General features: G+C 44.5%; 2 protein-coding genes across 3 annotated transcripts in view; both read right to left on the bottom strand.

Annotated features, from left to right (window-relative positions):
- Nucleotides 1-5,530: 5,530 nt before the first annotated feature.
- CHCHD5 (coiled-coil-helix-coiled-coil-helix domain containing 5) overlaps nt 5,531-16,338 on the bottom strand; it is an 86,976-nt gene continuing 76,168 nt past the window's right edge. For both annotated transcript variants that reach the window (XM_069604024.1, XM_069604023.1), the window contains exon 4: nt 5,531-6,127. The gene's annotated coding sequence lies outside the window, so the exon portion shown is untranslated. The remainder of the gene's footprint in view (nt 6,128-16,338) is intronic.
- LOC138447723 (uncharacterized) lies at nt 9,354-14,858 on the bottom strand. The gene is made up of 5 exons (XM_069604022.1): nt 14,611-14,858; nt 11,231-11,405; nt 10,664-10,800; nt 9,789-10,011; nt 9,354-9,645 (listed from the first exon to the last, which is right to left on the bottom strand). Exons 1-5 carry the CDS (start codon nt 14,734-14,736, stop codon nt 9,437-9,439), a joined length of 870 nt encoding a protein of 289 aa, XP_069460123.1. The 5' UTR covers nt 14,737-14,858; the 3' UTR covers nt 9,354-9,436.

Below are 16,338 nucleotides of genomic sequence, written 5' to 3'. Positions count from 1 at the left end.
GTTACGCTCACCTGGTCTCTGCAGAGGCGTTGGGCCACGGTTGCAGTCCTGCCTGGACTTGAATCACCTCCCTTCAGGCCTCACCCTCAGTAGAAAAGCTGTGAGCGGTGGTACATGGTGAGACTGCTCCGGTGTGGAGCTAAGAGTGCGTGAGTGCACCAATCTACGTTGTTCCTCTCTCAACCCGAAGTACGGTTTCTGTGAACATATGCCGGCCCATAAAGCTCACCTGTGAATTATGGAAGATAAGCTCTCCGTCCTGCTACTTCTGGCAGGGGCGCGTCAAATGGGATCTAGTTCCTTCACTGATCCCTGATAAGGATTAGTCCAGCCCAGCTGCGACTATGATTCTCCTTAAGATTGGTAAGTCTTTCTTGAGCTCTTGTGATGCTGTTCGTACTGTTTAATGCTTTTATATGTTGCTCCTAATTATGCCCGCAATAATGTCTTTCTTCTGTTTTCTTCCCTTAGATGGAAACGCAGCCTAGATTCAGCTGTGAGACGTCAGACGCGGCCGGATGGAAGATGGAGGCTACTGCAATGTTCGACAGCAGGTAAACGAATGTTTAAGGTAAAGCGCGAGGTATGGCGAAGTGCAACCTTAAACAGTTTTTTCAATGTCTAACCTTATCTTCTGTTTTCCTTGCAGGCGCTGCTGTCGACAATGGAGCGTGTCGTGCTGCGGTGACAAGCTGAAGAATTCAGCGTTCCGGAAAGTCTAAAGATGAATACTTGGCTCGCCGAAAAGAGATGTACCGGTAAGAACAGCTTCCCCCAGTTGGTAAGTATGCTGGCAGGCAGCAGGATGTCCAGGAAGCAGGATCTTCAAAGGTAAGTCTGACCTCAGGCGATGGTGAGCGTTACGCTGATTGCAAGTGCAGAATAACGCGAAGCACTGGCCTTAAGGATGAGCAGCTTATATAGCTGAGCTTCTGAAGCCACGCCCACCAGGTTCAGCCTGCCTGCCACACCCAAGAATACACTTGGGGCTGCTTAATGAATAGAATGTTCAGGTTAATGCATTCTGCTAATGGATGGAATGTTCAAGCTTAATTCATCTGCTTAATGGATGGAATGTTCAAGGTTAATGCATCTGCTTAACGGATGGAATGTTCCAGGTTAATGCATGTGGAGTGCTATGTCCATAATAAAGGTTTTTGGTGTCAAATGGATGTTCTTGTTTACCTTTGTTCATGAGCCTGGCGCCAAAGACGCCAGGACAGTGTCCACCCAGGTCTCCTGTGCATGCTACCCCTGCATGCCTGTGCCCCTGACTTCATGACCATGACAGTAGGCTGTTCCATAGTCTCGGAATCGGACTTGTGCTTACCCAGCTCTAATAAACTGTTACTTCTTGCCCATTGTGTGCTCTTTTTGACTACGATTGTTTATACATGGTGTGATCAAAGGTCCCCTGTATACAAAACCTTGGACTATCATTCTATTCCAACCATTGACGAAAGTAACATATAATCATTCTATTCGGTCGATTCTATGACATTCCACCCCCGTTGGAAGCATTCTGTAGCATTACATCTGGGTCAGGAAGAAGATGTCTGTAGCTTTCCACCTCTGGCAGAAAGCCATATAACCAGGAAGCAGTCTGACCCTACCTGAATTAAACACAGGATATCGGGAATTGGTAACAGTACTAGGGGCATTTTTTTGCTTGCAATTTTTCATATTAAAATATGTGATAAAATGCCCCAACTGCACATTACGTATACAACAATGTATCCCTAGCGATATAAGGATATTGCAAGTCCCAGAGGATCGCCGTGACCAAATAGTGGAACTCCAAGGAGAATTGGAATATCTTTTTTACGTATGGTAGGGAATACTTTATCCCTTTTAAGGCATGGCCACACACTCATTACCCTTAACACGTAGCCTCTTGCATAATGTAAGAGATCTTACAGTTGCTGATACAAATAGTCAATGTGGAATCTGGATTTAAAAAATAAACTTATTTGCAGCTTCTAATATGTTAACAGAAACATATTTTAAGTGCATTTAAAAAACTGTTTTTTTTACTTTCAAATAAGCAAGAACATGCAGATTCTTGCTCTTATATATTCTAGTACATACAGAAGTGCACAGCATAAACATACTAACATGAACAGCTCCTTATCATGTAATGGCTGTAAAGTGTCACAGAAAAGCTATTTTGCAAGAAAAGAGTTTGAAACGCTGGACACGGCTTTAAATTAAAAAAATCTACTGGCAGATTGAAGTCTGATCTGTGTTGGCCCAAGCAGCAGGTGTTGTGACATCACAACAGCAAGCATTGTGACATCACAAATAAAAGGTAATAACCGATTACAGAGCAGTAGTGATATTTTCTTATTAAAGGTCAATAGTGATCTCACAACTAGCCTGCAATATGTACATTATTTACATGCTTTTATACAGGTGTAGCAGAATGCTGAATATTCTGATATTCAAATCATCAATAGTTTCTAAGCCTTTATAAGGCCACAAAACTAAGTACTGTGGTAGGTCAAAAGGAGGAGATGGACAGTTTGTCATTTCAAGATTCTTTGTTCAAATAAAAAAGGAAAAATGCCTTGCTATCCCTAGTCTCTGGATTTCCCTGCCTAACCAAACTAAGGTGATTTCAGTCTGTTGTGAAGTGCAGAAATAAACAGTCTGTCCTCAGTCCAACTCTAATCTACTTGGTCCCTACCACTAATAGAAAACAACAAAAGACCAGCAGATTAACTCTCTTCTCCTGAATTGGCTTCTGAAGCTTTAGTATGCAATCTTGAACTATTGCTTGGCTATCTCGTGAAGTATTTGGTTTAGTTCTTGTAGGAGACCTTTCGCAGTCCTGGTTTCCCCTTCTTGTTCCCTTGCCAGGCATTTCCTCCTCAGCTTTGTTTGCTTTGGAAATCCTGGAAAACGATCTCGTTTCAGTGTCTCTAAAATTCTCTCTTTTCCTGGTTCCATTAGGGGGACTGATTTCCAGCTTGTATGGTTTTTAGTCGCTCTGTTGCTACAGTTCTTCAACTCTTGCATAAGAGAGTTGATCTCATATTCCCACTCTTCTGATTCACTGTCTTCCTCCTCGTTATATGTATTGTAGACCAATAGTAATTCTCTTGTCCAGTTCTGATCGCACTGAGACGAGTAGGATGGGTTTCACAATGGTTTTTCTCTGACTACTCATTGGTACGAGTCCCTAGTGTTGAGCACTCTTCTTGACTTTGGACCATACACCTGGACGAGTAGGCCGAGACCCAGAGTATTTGTTGCTCTCCTGAACTTCTGGCCGCTCACTGGGATGAGTAGGCCGAGTCCCAGAGTGTTTGTCACTCTTTTGAACTTCGGGCCACTCACTGTGACGAGTATGATGACAGTATTCCCTATTGCTGTGTTCCCTCCTGGGTCTCCCGCCATCCCAGTTACCTTGCTTTTCGAAGGGTTGGCATCACCAGGCCTGTTCGCAAGAGCAGGCCTTAAACTGTCAGGACAGCTTGGTCTGCGCATAGTTGTCAGACTCACCAGTCCACCCCTCCAAGGTCCTGCCACCGCTCTTGCCCAATTCTCACTCTTGGGGTTTTCTTCCTCAAGGCTTTTGGCCAACACCTTCTGCCTTCCACCTGACCGAGGATATTTTGGTTTCCTGTTCCAGTCACGACTTGACTGATTTGAAGCTCCTGGGTTATGTTTCTCTCTCTCTCTCCTCCAAGAGAAGTCCTCCTTCCCGTTTTAAAATCCTTTCCTGGGTTATCCCCAGTGCAAGATCACAGTCCTTCTTCTCTTGTATTGGAGCGCTCTTCATCATCTGCTCCCTACTCATAGTCTTGGTCTACAAACTGAGGTCTCGTTATTACAACCTCACTCTTCTTCGGTGTTTTTGTCATATTGTATTGGGGAACAATAACAAACAGTGGTCTGATCTTTGCTATTATTCAGAAGCATAGATGTCACTGGTGATCCATGGGTGAGGGCTTTTGGGAGTTCCTCCATGGAATGGGAAAAGTACACTTGGGGATATTTTATTCCTTGTAATGTATAGTGCAAACGTAGCTGGGAAGGTTCAGTGTGATAATGTCCTTGCAAAAATGTCGTCTGACATGACAAAAATGTTGACAAAAAATGGCTGTGGTTTGCAGGGACATTCATTGAACATGCAGGGAGCACACCCAGAACCCCCACTCCCCTTGGCCCCATATATATATGGTCACCATATATAATGTCACCGCAGCCTTTTCCCGGCGACCATATATATGGGGATAATACACTCCTCTTACCAGATACCGCTGGGAAGGAATTATATGCGCCTTGTAAAGTGGGGCAAATAACCCCTTTTGCCAGTTTAATTAAAATCACTTTAAAAACTTCATTTAAAAATATGTGGTAACGTGTAGATAATTCCAGTTGTCCTGCACTAAACACCAGCACTGCATGCAACAAACTTTCAACTATAAACGGCTCCTCATCATCCAAATACTGTGACTTGCCAGAGAAAGTTCAGAATAACAGATTCTGAACAGGCAGGCAGTCCTTTCATTGTTTTGGTAGCAGCTAGTATTCTTAGTGTTCTGGCTTTCACACTGTACTGCCACTGGCAGCAGGTTTTGTGATGGCACCAAACAACTGTAATAATTTATTACAGTTGGTTAGTGATTCCATTTTCTTATCAGAGAGTATTAATGGTGTCACAAAGTACCCATTTGTATATGGCTACCGCAGATTTCAAAGTATTATTTCAGATGTGCATAGCTTCATAGATCATTGGCAGAGAAGTAGAGGCTCAGAAAATAGCATTGTTTTGCATGTTGTGATTAGTTTGAGAACTGCCCTGAAACGGGAGTGAGTAGGAGACAAATATGATGGACCCATTGACAGGCCGGGCCATTTCTTTGGAAGCAAAGACCAAATAAACCGTACAGGATATATGGAAATAGCGGCAAGCAGGCAAGACGAAGAGGGGGGTAAATGATTGTGTGAGAGAATAAAGGGGGTTATCATGCGGGTGTTGGATTTTGGACTTAAGAGGGAGAAAGAGAAAGAGAAGAGGAATGAAAATGCCCAACTGTTTAGGCAAAGCACCATTAGGCAACCCGTTTCTTCTCTGAAATGAGTATAGAATGAGTTGCTTTTGCAGTCAGGAGAGCTCACGATGTGCCCTATATCCTTGCTATACAATTAAATACAACACTACTAGTGTAAATATTTGTCATATGCCTTTTGGGTAGGTTTATTAGATTAGCCATCATTTGAAAACTGGAAACTATCTGATCCATAATGAGTCATTTGGTGGCAGAACACGCAGATCAGTAAGCTCATGCGTTACTGGCTAAGAGTATCAATATTCCACGAAAACAAGAATTAAGTGATTTTTCAGTTCTTATTGCACAGGTTTCGAATTAAGAAAAGAGTGTCTGCTACCATGACAGCAGTGAGTATAAATATTAAGCTATCACGCCAACTATGCAGTTAAAGTCCATATGTAACAATTAATAACGTGTTCTTACAGCATATGCTACCCATCACCTCTTTAGAAGAAACCACCACATCAGAGTCACAGCACGCATTTTGTATTGCAGACAAGAAAGGGGCGGTTGAAGTTTAATTAATCTGACAAAAGAGGCTTCTTTCTAATGGAGAATTTCCGAGCTGCCGTTTTGGGGGATTTCACAGTGTCCAAGCATGGCACATCTCAAACTACATCATCGGCAGCCGCTGGCAGACATATAGATGCTGGCTGCGTCATAGAAAAAACAGCACCAGTACCAAGTGCCAACCTCGGTCCAGGTCGCAATGCTGACTCGACGAGAAGGTGCCCATGGCCCTCTCTGCCACCTCCTCGCCGCAGCACACGCTGACAGACTGGAACGGCCCGCCATTTCTGTCGGTCGCATAGGAGCGGCAAGCAGGGGTCTGCTGACAGAAGGAGTCTCCCACAGGCTGTGGGGCGACGAGTTCATTGTAACTATAAAAAACGTGTTGTGCTCGAGACTGTCTGCGTGTGAAGGGACCATGCTCCTAGAGACAAAGCGGGCCGTTTCCTGGCAAAGTACATCCCAGCACGATTAAGCCGAGGCTCCCCCTGCAAAAGCTTCTCCAGGATGTGTACACCAGCTCCCGGCCGTCTCCTAGTGTTGCGTCGCAGCGCCTCCTAGGGGGGAAAACACAGCGGTTAGTTCCACATTCCAATGCATTGATAGATTCATCCACCTTTGATACATTCCTAAATAGTGAGGTTTATTACTCCCTAATTCTGCCAGGACAGGGAAGTGAGGCAAGTTGGGTAGAAAGTGTTCTGCCCATTGTCAAAGAGGACGGTTAAGCGAAGCAATTGGGATACAAAGTGTCCGTTTAACTACTAGACAATCTTTCATTCACTGAAAACCTTTTGTGCCTGGCCTGGGTTTTAGCATCTAAATAGACAGTCTTCGCACTACGTTCGCAAGGCAAAGTGAAATTATCCAATTACAATACAGCCATACACAAATCTGAATAGGACAGGGGCATGGTTCAAGAAAATATTAATCAGAAAATAATAAATATATATATATATATAAAATAGTACGAATAGAGTGCTATGTGAGTTGAAGCATTTTCTTGTGCAGCTTCGAGCCGTTTGTCATGTAAAATAAGGAATTATAATAGAAATGACCACAAACTCGATAAGTGTATAGGTCACAACTGACAGCACTTTAAAAGGGTGTCGGGGTTCTTGTATGGTCCTACGTCTTACCAAAATATGAACTACTGAGACATGCTTTGGTTATGGCTATAATGCGGGTTTTTAATAAAACCTAAATAACATAACTATCAATGAGTGAAACACAAGAAATACAAATTAGGTTGCTACTCATATATAATACATTTTTAATACAAATCATACAATACATTCCAATATCAAAAAATGGTCATATAATGGTTATGTTTTTGCACGTACAGCAGCACGCACCCGTTTCACTCTATGATGATATCATTAAAGATATTTCTTTGCTAGTTAAGTCACTCAATTCAAATTCAGATTGAGAACAATTTTTAGATTCTGATTATTTAACAAAGTCTCTTATCGTAGCAAGTATGTAAAGATCGTCTAGTATACATTGGAGTAAAGTTACTCTCGCCAGATGAAATTTTAATACCTCATCGTCTTTCGTTAAATCATAAAACAGTTTTAAAGTAACTCTTGTTGCAATATATTTTTTTGAACCTGCATTGGGGGGCGTGGCATGGAGCGCCATCGTGCCGGATGATCTCCCGAGTGCCTCTGATGATGTGAGTGGCACAGGCACAACGGTGTATACTTCCTCTCCCACAGAGTGTTGCAGGGGCAATCACTGGCAGACTGGAGGCTCCTCCGGTGCGCTTTCCAGAGCTCGGCGGCCCAGGGTAACAGTGTACCTGTAGACTACTAGAGCGAGGCCTGGGAACCTAAGATGGCGGCTGCAATCATCAGGGGACTGCATCCCGCATGTTGCAGTTTCGGCGCTTGCTGAAACCCCTTGGACTCGCAGCGCTCTGCCCCACAGGGCCCGTATCGTGGAGTGAGTCCGACCTGTGGATGCAGAGTGAGCGGATGGATGCAGAGGATGGCTTGCTCGGAGGCCACAGGCTGTTTGCAGTGCTGGGAGCACAGTAGACTAAGAACGTAGAAGGGTGTGCTCTTGGCTGCCCAGTCCACTTAGGAGCATTGGCTGGGCGCTGGCTACATGACTTTTCACAAGTCGGACTGGATGATCCACGTTGGGCCTATAAAGCCACTCACACTCTCGCGGCTAGCCTCAGGTGTGTTCCGGCCACCCATGGGCTCTCCCTACCAAAAAAATCTGGATTGAAAGTGGATTGCTACTGGATTTTCCCAAACATTTAAATCCTCTTTAAATCCTCTTTAACTCCAGAAACTCCCATTGTACTCAGAGGATTGCTTTTGGCTTCTTTTTGGCTTCATGCACCCTGAAATATGTTAATTAGCAATCCTCAGTGGAATGCAATCCCAAAACAATCCAAGCAATCCAATCCCCAACCAATCCACTAAAAATCCAAAAACAATCCAATCCCCAAACAATCCACTAAAAATCCAAAAACAATCCAATCCCCAAACAATCCTATAAAAATCCAATCCCCAAACAATCCTATAAAAATCCAAAAGCAATCCAATCCTCAAACAATCCACTAAAAATCCCAAAACAATCCAATCCCCAACCAATCCACTAAAAATCCAAAAACAATGCAATCCCCAAACAATCCTATAAAAATCCTAAAGCAGTGCCATCCCTAAATAAATACAAAAGCAATGGATTACATCTGGCTTCCTTTTGGCTTAATGCACCCTCGTAGAGATCCAAAAGCAATGCAATGCATTCCCCAAATAAACCTTTTGAGATCCAAAAGCAATTAATGTAGTCACCAAATAATACTTTACAAATCAAAAAAACAAAGCAATCCCAAAAATATCCTTTAACAATATAGGCATTGTTTTGGTTTATGAGCGGAAATAAATTTAGGAGTTTCAAAAAATAATGTTTACTATAATCCTGAAAAGAAACGCTTAAAAAACACATTTGGTGCACCTTGTTGAATTGGGCTTTAAAAGCCTCACTGTGGCTTAACTGCTGCCCATTTTAGAGAGTTGCATTTTGAATTGTTTTTAGAACTATAGTGATGACTTATTAGGTCAGTCATTTAGGTAAAATGGCCATGAAAGTCAAGACCATGTAATGGCATATTAACTATATTTAAAAAGAAGCAACATTTTTTTTCACCACTATATTTATTAAAAAGAGCCAGAGATTCAATCGGACACTGTGTACATAGCACAAAAACACGACTGTAGCAATCCAAAACATGGGTGCTTTACAATTAAAAAATGGGTGAGAGGACCCAGAACCAGTCCAGAAAGTCACACGAGTCCGGTGGGGGCCCAGCCCAGGGACCAAGCGAGTCCGGTGGGGGCCCAGCCCAGGGACCAAGCGAGTCCGGTGGGGGCCCAGCCCAGGGACCAAGCGAGTCCGGTGGGGGCCCAGCCCAGGGACCAAGCGAGTCCGGTGGGGGCCCAGCCCAGGGACCAAGCGAGTCAGGTGGGGGCCCAGCCCAGGGACCAAGCGAGTCAGGTGGGGGCCCAGCCCAGGGACCAAGCGAGTCAGGTGGGGGCCCAGCCCAGGGACCAAGCGAGTCCGGTGGGGGCCCAGCCCAGGGACCAAGCGAGTCCGGTGGGGGCCCAGCCCAGGGACCAAGCGAGTCCGGTGGGGGCCCAGCCCAGGGACCAAGCGAGTCCGGTGGGGGCCCAGCCCAGGGACCAAGCGAGTCCGGTGGGGGCCCAGCCCAGGGACCAAGCGAGTCCGGTGGGGGCCCAGCCCAGGGACCAAGCGAGTCCGGTGGGGCCCAGCCCAGGGACCAAGCGAGTCCGGTGGGGCCCAGCCCAGGGACCAAGCGAGTCCGGTGGGGCCCAGCCCAGGGAGCAAGTGAGTCAGGTGGGGCCCAGCCCAGGGAGCAAGTGAGTCCGGTGGGGCCCAGCCCAGGGAGCAAGTGAGTCCGGTGGGGCCCAGCCCAGGGAGCAAGTGAGAAAAGACGAGGTTTGGCTCCTTCTTCTTAATCCGGTAGTTCCCAATTTTGTTTTGGAGGGCTTTTCTGTACTCGGCTGCAGAGAGTAATGGAAAGCCATAACATGGATAAATTCTGAAATGCCAAAAAAACATGTGTAAGAAGTTTGAAAATAGCAAGCAAAGTACTTTTTGGTTGACACATGGCTGTGAGAAATAAAGCATAGACGATGTTTACTGTATTCCCTCTAATGTGCTTTAGTAATTCCATTTATGTACCTTGTATAGCGTCCTGTCGATGACGATCCAGTGTTAACCTCCCCTTTGCTGCCATCAGTTCTTCTTTTGTGAACAAAAGATCCAGCAGCTTATTCTGTAGGTAACGTGCTGGGTTGGCGGTCTGTGATTTTCTGGCAGTTACCACAATCTCCCTCAACTTCACTGGGTTCACTAACACATCTGCAAACCTGCATGTCCCATCTGTCACAAGGGGTATTTTTCTCTGTGTACACAAAAAATGAAAAATTACTACATTTCTCAAAGCTGTCAATCTGATCAAAGCATGTCATTTCCGTAGTTGTTTCCCATTTATTTGCATAATTGGTATATTGTGAAGAAATGACCAATGTCACGTTTCCCCCATGTACAGTGCATTGGTAAAGGAGCCATACAAGCAATGCCTACCTGGAGCTACATTTGGCTCCCAGGCCAACTAATGTCGATCGCGTATACCTATGGGAACCTATGGGAATATTTAAGTAACTATGGGAATTTAACTATGTGCTTGCTTTTGCGAATTTAACTATGTGCTTGCTTTTATAACTATCTAAAAAATTAAAAATTAAATAAAAATTAGGACACCACTATATGACATTGGCAGCATAACGGGTCTTAAGTAATGGACATGTTGCATGTAGGCATATAATGAGTATTGGACGATAACCGGTGAAAACATGAGCCACAGTATTTCAGCTACCTTTTCCCACCCTTTTGACATTTGTCTAGAAGCCCTATGGCCTCATAGGAATGTTTCAGATTTGGGTGGAGACACACAGAAGCCTACAACCAATGGTATTTGGATAGAGAAAAATCCATTTATTTATTTCATAGGGGCACAAACCAACTTTTGTTTAACTCTAATGGCACTTACTTACCTCTGATGCTTTTGATGGACCAGGGTTGGGACTTAGATCGGGGAAAACTTTTTCTGTGGCTCCCGTCCGTCTCCTCTTTATCCACTGAAGGGCCAGTTCCAAGCAGTGCACAACTGCTACCTGCTGACGGGAATCCACTGTGTCCCATCACGCTGAAATAATAGCACAAATATTAATATTACACATTTTAATACAGTATACATTCTAATGACAATTACCAAGATTACAATGTAATCTTTCCACCATATTGTCATCTTTGTCTATCGGGGGCCGATCAACCTTTTCCGTTGTCCCTGATCTCCAAATGACGATTCCATGCTCCCCCCTCAAGACACTGCTCATGTCTTCATGTTCAGCGTTTTGTTCACAATGGGCTATTCCTGCCCCATTTAAGTCCTGGTGCACGTGGACTGTAATAATGGTGGTGGTGCGCTACACAAATCAAATCATAAACATTCCTATATGATTCTTAACAAATACCTCTTGCATTATTGAAATACACTTTGAGAAGCTACGAGAGATTCAGATGGCCGACATAGTATCAACTAGTGACTCACAATAACTTACCACCCGACAATACAATTGTTCCAGAGTAATCCTTTTTCATAATCGCATCTTTTCCGTCGTGGTCCAGTTCTACAGTATCAAAAAAGGCACAAATGTGCCCCCTGTCATTGCCACGCAAGTCGTCAGTAATAAACTCCAACTCCTCTCTTCCCAAGTACTGGACGGTATTGGTGGTCTGAAAGACACCCAAATGTTAAATACCCAATGCAAGGCACAAATTAGTTTTCTAAATTTGAAAACAGATGTTTCATATCAACTAGTCGCCGATATAAACTTTATGAAAAATAGCAACTAGTAATTCATGCTATTTGAGCAAGGGGGGTGCGGGGGAACAAAAACAAGAATCTTACTAGGCCCAGTGACATTGAGAACGCGCAAGTGCATGGAAGAGGGAAAGGGGAAAAGTGCATGGAGGGGGGCGGGGGGTGGGAAGTGCGGAGCAGAGTAGAAACAGATACATTATAGAAAATAAATAAATAATAAAGGCAACAAACAGTGGCAGGGCAGCTGGCAAGGGCTGGGTTAAGGCGGCAGACAGGGTATGTCTGATAAGTGCACGAAGAAAAAGAGGGGGGGGCAACTGTATGGTATCCCAGTGCAAGGGGTGGCCCGGAGGCAGTTTTGGGTGCGTGGCAGGGTGAGCAGGTACCAGGGCTTCTCTAGAGACCTCATCAGATGTGACAGGGGAGAGAGAGAGGTGAGAAGAGGGGGGCCCAAGAGATCAATTACGAAACAATGTGCGCACCAGCAAGATCAATCTCTAGTATTGCATATGAGAAAACAGTCAGGAAATGGCTTTCTACCCACATCACACACTCCAAACTCACTTCCCACTACCTTGAAACTTCAGAGAGATTGCAATGTGTATAATAAACTTTCTACCAACAATGCTGTACACTGTTGTGTCACGGGAAGCGATAAAACTCGACCTTTCACCTCTTGACAAAACAGAAGTGGCAGCACATAGCATTGTTCCTAAATACACTACGAAAACTATGGTTACACTATCACCATAATATGATATACATTTCATACAAGAATGGATAACCATATGTATCATTAATATCAGTGTGTATAGGCCCATATTACCAAATCACTGTGAATTCAAGTAGATGTCCAAGGCCAAATGATAATGATGTGTTAAGCGCATTATATAAAACGAATATACATACAATATCACACACATCGCTACAGCCAGTGCTTATCTCACTGAGCTATCTCACCGGCTATAGCAAAATGAGTAATTATATGTCTCAATGTTCTCAAAGTGAGAAAGCAAATTGCACTCTGTAGTGGATACCATTCAACTGATAACAGCAGGCCATTTCATCTGCAGGTGTGGTGCAAAGCTGGCCACATGTCAAGCCTGCATGGATCTACTTTTCAGCCTTCAGTGATTGGCAAAATAGGGAAAGCAGTGCACTCACATGACATCCTGTAATCTGGGCACTCGTTACTTCATACATGCAAACAAACCTCCTGAACGATTTAGTGCTGCCTGTTACTTTTGCAATCCAATCACTTAACTGGTACTACATGAAGATAAAGCGTTATTAAAAGATTCAAAAAACACATAGCTGGTGAAATATGTACACAAAAACGATGCATCCGAGTCAAGTTACACGAAGACGTGTACACAATCACTGTGGCAGATAGCCACCACACGCACAATAATGATCGTTTACAAAAAAATTGTTCACTCAAGATGGAATGTCGTGTGATGAGACAGTTTGGCAGAAAAAACATTATGCATACAACTTATGAAAAGTAAAATGAGACAGCAGGCATCACTCACAGGGTAAGCTACCAGGAGAGGTAGAGCAATACAGAAGAGACAGCAACTCACAGGAAGACAGAGAGAGAGAGGGTAGAAGAGGAGCCACCAGGAGAGACGTAGCAAGACAGCAGGTCACAGGGAGATAGAGACAGAGCAGAGGAGACAGCAGGCATCAGAGAGAGAGAGGAGAAGAGACAGCAGGCGTCACTTACAGGGTAAGCTACCAAGAGAGGTAGAGCAATACAGAAGAGACAGAAATGCACAGGTAGACAGAGAGAGTAGAAGAGACAGCAGGAGTCGCAGAAGGAGCCACCAGGAGAGAGAGCAAGACAGCAGAAGAGACAGCAGGTCAAAGGGAGGGAGGTGGACAGGCAGCGGGGCAATATACAGAAACAGAGCAGAAAACAATCCCTGCACCTTCAAGTGAATCTTTTACCCATATGGTTGGTGGAACAGAGATTACTGCTAGAGTAGATGGAGGTACATTTTGTAAGGAAGATCAGAACGGCAACAAAGTAGACAATCTCAGCAGCACTGCCGCTTACGTCATCTATGCCACACCAATAACACATTTTAAACCCGGCCTCTTCCACATCATCAGATTTGCACATAGAGAAATGTGAGTAGATGGAAGCTCCATGGGCCGACGGTTATTGGGTGACCTGGGGAGTTGACTATTTTAGCCCTGACTACTACCCTCATCTGCTCTCTATAACAGTGCATGAAATGTTCCAGGACCCCATTTCCATACTGGTGAAAAGCATGTGAAATGGCACTAGTAATATGCACTTAGTGCAGTCTTGCAGGTCTTTCTGTGCACACTGTAAATTAAAACATGCATTCAGCATTCCCAGGGAGCAATGTTTAAACTATCAAGTTTCCAGACCTCTTTTCTTCCGAATCTTTCAGCATATAAATTCCCAGCTGAATCCCAAAACGCCACCCCTTGCACAATTGGTCCAGGCGCTGTAAAAGCACTGGCGAGAAGGCAGTATACATATTGGCTAGCATATACCAATACAAATGTGTGTGCCCCGCAGACTGTTTACAGTGGCTTCACTTGGAGGAGGTGTGCTTCACTCCTAGCAGACCTTTAAACTTATTAAAAAACACACAGTAGCGCAAAGCATTTCACAGTGATCCTTGGAGAGTGGTTTTACGTGGTTTGCCAGGGTCTGGAGGGGCCCAGCAACATTGGGAAAGTAGCCTCTTTGCCGCCCGATCTACATGCAGATTGGTGAACTTTTCAGCTTAAAGTGTAAAGCAGCTTCATGTCTGCCGAGCGTGAAACTGCTGCCTGCACGCGCTTTCCCATTGTGATGGGCTATTGTTTGTATCCATTCTCCATTCACCTAAATTTTGCATTCCACATCATAAAAACAAATGCGGCTCACGTGCAGGGAGTCGCTTTATGTAATTCACATTGTACTCAAGCTTTCAGCCAACGCGCGCCTTTCAGACAATGCTGTTTTTGGGGAGGGGGGCGTGGGAGGCAGGTCGTCTTCCTCGTAAATCAAACATTGTATGCGTCCTAATCAAAAACATGCGCAGCGAAATGCCTCTGAATGAAGCAAGCCTAGAAGGGCATCCATCCCTTGCTTACCTTATTTTGGTGTTCATGCGTTTTGATTCCCTGGCCCACGCTGGAATCTCGGCCGCCGCCATTGCTGCTGGTGTGGTGGTGGTGGAGTCCAGTGTTTACAGGTCGGAAGGAAAAAACAAGCTGCATCTCCTTCCGAAACAAGCCCGAAACAAGCTGACTCCCATCAAAATAATCAGGAAAAAAGCAAGCGCACGCCACAAACGGTGTGGATGGCTCTCAAAAGTGAGAAACGTAGTACACTACCATAAACATAGAGAAAACACACACATCTCATGTTACAATAATTTGTTTTAATTTTAAATGCATTTTATTTTTCTGACAATTAGAATGTTCACATTATTGGCTTTTGCTCCTTCACTTCTGTTCCTTCATGTTACTATTCCCTTGTTGCCCTTTAACACAGGTGTCTCCACATCAGCCACTTGCTAACAAAGTAGGATTGGTAGCTTTTCAGTGCGGATTTAGTGTTTCAGCTCCCTCTGGCTGTCCATCTAGTGAAAACCAGTGGCTATTAACCCCTGGCTGTATTTCTTTCTCTCCATTATAATGTTTGTACCCCACACGTGCCTCACACTGTTTTCCACTCTAAGCAAGCGTGGCTGCAGCCTGCAAGGCAAAGCTGTGATTAAGATGGCTCTCAGCCACAACAGCCCGGTTGGGCAAGTGGGCAAGAGGCTTTGAAAGACTGCGCTGGGAGGGACTCGGGCTGACATTGAGGCCCAGATACTGAAATATGCGCTTAATACTGAGTCCTCGTTTGCACAGGAGCATATATTGCAAACCACATGGCCCGTGCCATTGTTTTCCCTGGCTAAACATGCTCCAATAGATATATTGTGTTCTTTGTTGGTTGTATATACTGCATCCTATACCATATGCCTCATGTTACGGGGGCTTAATGCAATAGATGCAGGTAGAATTGGTAGGAGCAACACATTACAAGCCAAGCCTCCTGTTACGGGGGGTTAAGCAATAGATGCCTTTAGAGCTGCCTGTTACTTTGCAATCCAATCACTCAACTGGTATTACATGAAGATAAAACGTGATTAAAAGATTAAAAAAACACATAGCTAGTGAAATATGCAAAAAAAATGATGATATGATGCATCTGAGTCAAATTGAACGAAGATGTGTACAGAATCACCGTGGCAGATAGTCATCTCACGCACAGTAAAGCATGTTCGTTTAAAAAAAATGTGTGCACTTAAGATGGAATGTCGTGTGATGAGACAGTTTGGCAGAAAAAACATTATGCAAACAACTTACGAAAAGCAAAATGCATTTTTGCCACACCAAAAAACGCGGTCTGTTAATTTAACATAAATGATTTGTAAAAAATGGAAGGAGCTCAAACCCCCTCCCCACGGGTTCCCCGTTAACGTCTCAGCAAATAAATGAAATCCACCCCTAAGCAGATCAACCCCGCTGTCTGCTCCAGATCGCAGGCCCTCCGAAGCCGCCCCCCAACCCCCACACATGTAGAAAAATACGTATTCACTGAAAATACTGCCTCAGTTGCTGCAGATCTCCCCACCGCGCTAGGTGACTGTGGGCTAAGCCTTTGAGCCCCTATGCAGGAAACATGTTTACTTTCTGAACTTCATAAGATCCTTTTCACCATGCATGAAGTGGCAGGATCGAGTTACCGGTAATGTGAATCTCGATTGGACACAGTCGCTGCAATGTAGGCAATCACACAAACAGTGCCGCGAGCAGTGCGCGCGAGGA

Source organism: Ambystoma mexicanum, chromosome 3q (assembly GCF_040938575.1).
Source record: "Ambystoma mexicanum isolate Mex_15411 chromosome 3q, UKY_AmexF1_1, whole genome shotgun sequence".
NCBI classification, from domain to species: domain Eukaryota; kingdom Metazoa; phylum Chordata; class Amphibia; order Caudata; family Ambystomatidae; genus Ambystoma; species Ambystoma mexicanum.
The sequence above is the reverse complement of the archived record's forward strand: the minus strand, read 5'-3'. Positions and strand labels throughout refer to the sequence as shown.

Excerpts from the sequence above, each read along its gene's own strand:
- LOC138447723 (XM_069604022.1), bottom strand. The coding sequence starts at position 14,736 with ATGCAGCTTGTTTTTTCCTTCCGACCTGTAAACACTGGACTCCACCAC. Across the intron at positions 10,801-11,230 it reads AACAATTGTATTGTCGGGTG|TGGATTCCCGTCAGCAGGTA; the intron begins GTAAGTTATTGT and ends GATGGGACACAG. Across the intron at positions 9,646-9,788 it reads TCGACAGGACGCTATACAAG|AATTTATCCATGTTATGGCT; the intron begins GTACATAAATGG and ends TTGGCATTTCAG.